The sequence below is a fragment of the Anser cygnoides genome, chromosome 2 (genome assembly GCF_040182565.1).
Source record: "Anser cygnoides isolate HZ-2024a breed goose chromosome 2, Taihu_goose_T2T_genome, whole genome shotgun sequence".
NCBI lineage: Eukaryota > Metazoa > Chordata > Aves > Anseriformes > Anatidae > Anser > Anser cygnoides.
Window position 1 is genome coordinate 144191684 of NC_089874.1, and position 6101 is coordinate 144197784.

At 34.7% G+C, this 6101-nt stretch overlaps 1 protein-coding gene across 9 annotated transcripts in view; it reads left to right on the top strand.

The window, feature by feature from the left end:
- OXR1 (oxidation resistance 1) overlaps positions 1-3255 on the top strand; it is a 273016-nt gene extending 269761 nt beyond the window's left edge. For all 9 annotated transcript variants that reach the window (XM_066990652.1, XM_013179969.3, XM_048068777.2 and 6 more), the window contains 2 exons: positions 538-611; positions 1325-3255. In XM_066990652.1, coding sequence (XP_066846753.1) covers positions 538-611; positions 1325-1460 — 210 coding nt within the window. In that variant the 3' untranslated portion in view covers positions 1461-3255. The remainder of the gene's footprint in view (positions 1-537; positions 612-1324) is intronic.
- Positions 3256-6101: the final 2846 nt, after the last annotated feature.

Consider the following 6101-nt stretch of genomic DNA (forward strand, 5'->3'; position numbering starts at 1 on the left):
CCTTTCCCCCAAATGCATTATCTCCTGAGATACTGAATAAGTGTAACAATAAATAATAAAAAAATAAACAAATCTAGGATTTGGCACAAAAAAGTAGCCATACTAGCTTTTCCACAGAATCAGTAAGTGTTCAGTAAAATGGTAGTGTTTGCATAGTGACAAGCTTATTTAAGCCGACTCATTATCCTCAAGATTTTTCTGCTATTTAAAATTCTGCTATATCTATCTAAAAATTCACAAATGATGACATCGTTTTAAAGGCTGTATCACCTAACCTCAGTGTGTTTTCCTGGCATTTTTCATTGTGTATAAGCCTTAGTGCTCAAGGAAGAGCTAGTCTAGAGTAGTGCTCTTTTAAAATAGTATAAAAAGTAGACTTTTGTTCTGCTTCTGTGGCTGTGTTTATCAGTTCCCAGAGTTTTTGTGTGAATTTGGTAACGTTATTAAATTAGCATATACCATTTTTATTGATATTTGATTTCCCTCAACCCAAATAAAGTTCACATATTCTAACTTGCTAGTCTGTTTTTTCATTAGGTTTTCAAATGGACAGGAGACAACATGTTCTTCATTAAAGGTGACATGGACTCCCTTGCTTTTGGTGGAGGAGGGTAAGTTATAACTCATTTGTCATTAGGAGGAATCTTAACTGTCTGTTTGTATCTTCATACTTTTGAAAAGAAAGCTTACAATTTGTTTGACATCCGAGCTTTCAATAGTTATCAAATGTGAATGATTTAATGTCTTATGCTTACCTTCTAATGTTCAGTAAACTTAGACGGAAGGTTTGTCTTCAGTGAAGTGTGACGTCAAGTTACTTACATGAGTCTTGGTATATTCCAAATGGATACAAGATACTTGCTTCTGAAGGCATGTAAATGTGAAAAATAACCACAACTACAGAAGGCCTGAATTTAAATTGTACCATTCCAAGACATGCTAGTGTTTAGAAACTGTTCTATCCCTTTTTTTCCCCCATGCAAGTATATGAGCTTCTGGGATATTTCCTATATTCATTATCAGGGTTATTCTCACATATAAAAGTACTGGTATGCCTTTTTCTTGATGCAAATGGAAGGGGTTGATAACTCTGGAAATCTGGTTAAGTTTTTTTTGTTTTGCCTTTTTTTTTTTAATTTCAGAATACTCAAATATTCCCAAATTAAGGAAGAAAAGTCTTGCGGCTTTAAATTTATCAACAGAAGTACTTGTGTTGAAAAAGAGTTCTATAGTTCTTGTTCCTAAATTCTGAATGAAAAGTAAATTCAAACATTTAATATTAACCCCCTCAATCTTTCATATTAATACGTTGTCTGTCTTGCAGTGGGGAGTTTGCTCTTTGGCTCGATGGGGATCTCTACCATGGAAGAAGTCATTCGTGTAAAACATTTGGGAATCATACACTTTCTAAGAGAGAAGACTTCATTATTCAAGACATAGAAATTTGGGCTTTTGAATGAGTATTTAAATATTTCTACAGGGTATTGTCCCAAACCTGAAATTAATCAGTGCAGCTCAAAGTCCTTATGAGCAATATAATGCACCTGTTTACCTTTTGTTTTTGTAAGTTTTCAGCATGACCATCAAGTTGTTATTTTGCAGTAGCAGACTTTTTTTTTATGCTTTCATGTGTGTAATATATCGTCCTACTTTTTCTAAGCTGTAGACACTTTTACAAAATATTGACTGTGGACTAAAAAAAGAAATCAGTTACTTTGAACCTTGCAGCCTACAAACTTTATCATCCTTCTTACAGTTGCCTCCCACGTTTCCCACACACATCTTTCTGTAATCCTGCTAGGGGGCTGCTTCATTGAGTATAGTTTATTATTTTTGTATTCAAATTATATCTGTGAATGAAGTTGCCCTCTGTGAACCTACATAAGAAGAAAGCTGCGTGTGGGTATTTGGCAGTAGTATTACAGTGATTTGTCTGGACCAATGATGGGTAAATTTGTTTGGTGCCACAAACAGACAAGATGCCTAGCATTCCTTCTTAACACATACCAGGACGCATATGATCAAGTTAAGATATTCAGAGTCAACAGTGCCACTTGTCTTTTTTTTTTGTTCATGTTTAGAAAAAAGTCAGTTAAACAATGTGTTCTAGCTGCATGCTGATTGTATTAAAGAGTGGTTTGCACATGCTGTTAATGATCTGCAGGTTTGGGACAATTACTGACAATATTGAGCTACATGACAAAGATCTTTAAAATAGCAGGGTAATGTAAGAATGTGATAGTTCCACAAAATTAAAAGGCTAAAGCAAGTAAAACTCAGACAACTTGTAGCTATAGTAGGGCATTAAAAGTATAAAGATTATGAAACATGCATCTTTCTTCAACATAGTCAGATATACTGTTATACTGTTGTAGCCGTGTAGCACATCAACTCCAAGAATATAGCTTATTCCTGTCCAAAGAAAAAATAGTTGTGATGTTTTTTGAGTGGGTCTATGTTGTAAATTTACAGTTAGCACCAGCTCTGATTAAGATGAGACAATGTACTATAGATAGACAATATCGTAATTCAGTAGACTTGTGGAATATGCAAACTTACTGTCATGTGACCTCAAAAAAATGACAGGCTAGTATACAGTTCCAGTAGCTCTTGTCCACTTTTGTAGGAAAATTGATAAGCCATTGTGGCAATAACAGCTCGACAAAACTGTTTGTTTCAAAGCTTTTATTCTATGTTCTGCAAAAAAGCAACAAAAAAAACAAAACAAAAAAATTGCTGTTAAGTGTGACAGTGACTGACTCTGTGCTGAAATTTCAGCTATTTCAGATAAACATTGTATATTATCTTGTAAATTAATGTTTAAAGTAGTTTTGTTATAGAAAAGTGTTGATTGACGGGTTGCTTATAGCACTTTAAATTATTCTAGAAATGGAATAAAAGCCAAATGGGTTGGCTTAAGTAGATGTAGTTGTATATTTCAAAATAATTAGATCTTTGGGAAGTTTTAAAAACTTATTTGAAGACAGCTTACTGCTATGGTAATGAGAAAGGGCAGATGGTTCATCTTATAATATGCTAATGCTCAATATGAATAGAAATACAGGGCTTTGTTTCCTGTCTCTATGTATAGCTCTCTATCCTTATTAGAACTTAGTACAATGTGTAGACTAAATGTTTACAAAATAAGGAACTGTAAATAAATTAAAATGGCTTTTCTTCCCTTTGGTCTTCCACAGCAGTATTATTGTCTTTGTGGAGTTAAGACTAATTATTGCAAAAAAATAAATAAATCCTGTAATGGATTTTAAGTACTCTAAGGTCACAGTGATGTATAGCAAATAAATCTAAATATATGTAAAAAATAAACTTGAGTTGGAGTTTATTTAGAAGTTGCAGTTTACTTAGAGGCACAAATGTAGGTTATTGTTTTTAGTTCAAAAACTTCACTGAATACATAGTACTCATTTACTTCTCCTTAAACTTCTTACTCTTTCGATGTGTGATAGGTATTTAGAAAATGCCTGGAGAATTTCTGTAAGAGTGTGGAAGAAGAGGGAACAAAAATGAAAGCGTAAGGGACTTGGGTTTTGTTTAATTGAAATTATGTACCTGCTTTGATTTCCTTTCTCCTTCTAATAACATTGAATGAAAAATGGCTAGTAACAGCATACTGAAGTGTCATGCAGCTTTTAGAATTTCTTTGGTCCTGCTTTGTCAAAGATGTATGTACTTAGCAACATACATATTTCTTTAAGAGTACTAAAAACAATCAAAATAAGAAACTACTTAAGTCTACCTTCCTGTCCCCCCTCCCCTCCACCATACACACACCCTTCCTCTCTCCATGTAAAGAACTACAACAAGTTGGGGTGTCAGTGCTTTCCATAGGAAGTAGAATGTAAGAAATGGAATACTATATTGTTTTGATTTGAAATGAATATACACCACCTAATCAAGGTTCATTCTGAACTCTTGAGCCTTCAAACTGCATGCAGTATCTGCCTTTTTTCCCCTTCTCTTCAGCTTGTGGACCATGTTTGCTTCTTGAATTCTAGCTGTGAATTTCAGTATAGATACTTGGATTAACTGTGGGAGTAGATAGTAACTGTAGTAGTAATTGTGCATGTAATAAACTTTCTTGTCAGTTATTTAACATCAAGGTAAAATTCCTCAAGTGAAGAGTATATTCACGTCAACACAGAAAAATTCCCAAATCTTAAGCATTTGGGTAGAGAGGAGCAGTTGGTACTCTGGAGAGAAGAGATGCTATTCAGAAAAAGCTTCTCAAGCTGAAAGAATGAGGTAACAAACCTCCTGAAGTTCTTTGAAGACAAATGTGAAACGTGGCAGGGATGGAATGGCTGAGGACTGTTGAGAAGGGAGCTTTTGCAGAAAAGGACCAAGGTATGGGATGAGACTGGGACAAGTTGAAAATGTCAGCCAGGAGAAAGCCAACTACATACTGGGCTGCAGCAGAAAGAGCTTGAGGGAGGTAGTTTTCCCTACTCTTATTGGACGTAGCTTCACTAACAGAGTATTGTCTCCAATTCTCATGCACTTAGTGCAAGAGAGATTGGCAAACTGGTGTAAGTCCAGAGGAGAGCATCTGAAATGAGTGGAAGACTGGAGCAAGCATCCTACAAGAAGAAGCCAGGTTTTCCTAGCCTGGAAAGGAGAAAACTAATGGAAGTTCTAATTGCTATTTTCAACTATGTAATGGGGATTTGAAGAGAAGGTTTTATTGGACTTTTTAGGATCTTCTTGGAAGCGTGCAGTGAAAGGAGGAGAGGCAACAACCATAAGCTGCAGCAGCGGAAATTTTCACCTAGACAAAAGTAATTTGTTTTGTTTTGTTTTTTCTCCTGACAGTGAGGACAATTAAGCACTGCAACAGATTTCCAAAGGAGCTGTAAAATATCCTTGGAGCTTTCCAAATTTAACAGCATAAGGTCTTAAATTGCAATTATTGAGCTAAGTAATACTGTCAACACAAGTACAGTCTATGCTTCTGCAAATAAGTGTGAGGTGATACTGATGGCTCTTCAGTTAAGAACCAGAGACCTTCTTTCCATGCCTGGGACGCTGCAGGCTCATCTATCATATGAAATCTTATTCATATAACATACCTGAAGTATTAGGTAAGGAAGACTTTCAGGGTTGCCCAACTTTGTGAATTTTGTTTTGAAAGCCCAATGGGAAGTGGTGAGAGTGAAATACACTATTGTCAGTTGTTTTAAAAAAAAAAAGTGGATTACATTATCCTTGCCGGCAAAAATACTTTAATTCAAATGCTTAGTCTCTATCTGAATCACATATTGCAAATAAACCCTACATTAGATTTTAAAAGCCATTGTGAAGAACTCCTTAAAGAATTACTGTTACTCTGAAGGATTATACAAAAGCACAGCAACCCTTTAATATCTAAAATACCTTTGAATCTTGGAAAAAGGCACATAATAATGGGAATCAAGAACAGTATAGTAAACAGTACAATACTAATCATATTTGCATAAAGACTAAATTAAAGGACCTGAAACTAATTTGAGTTGAAGTATAAATGACAATGGTTATACTCAATAATGAGGCCATATGAAGAATCTACAAAGAGTAGTGCATCTGTTAATGAAAGACCGTGAGTTTTGTTAAACAAAGCAGTTATAAGTTAACTTCTGTATGATATATATTGTATAGGTAAGACCAAGAGCACTATCATTGTACCTCCTACTTTTGATTCAAGAGGAATTTTGAAATATGCTGAAGGCCATATGAGCTACATTTTGAAAGAGTTTGGTGCTAGGAAACTGAGTCTCTGTGTCTCAGCGTACTATACTTAGATTTATTCATTGACTAATTTGATGTTTTGCTGAAATACCTGGGATTATTACCACATCATCTTTCAGGTCTAAATCCTGTTTGTGTTAGATTATACAAATGGAGTAATTAAACTACGAAAGACCATGATTTCTCACATGTGGCTTGTACTTGCATCCTACTGCTTGCCTATATATATTTAGATTAGATTTAATCTGTTTATGCAGGAGTTAGCATATCTGCATAAAATCCTGTATTTGAAGAGGAGTAAAAACAGTTGCTACTCAATATTTGAAGTTAAATTTTATTTATTTTAAATCTCAAATCTT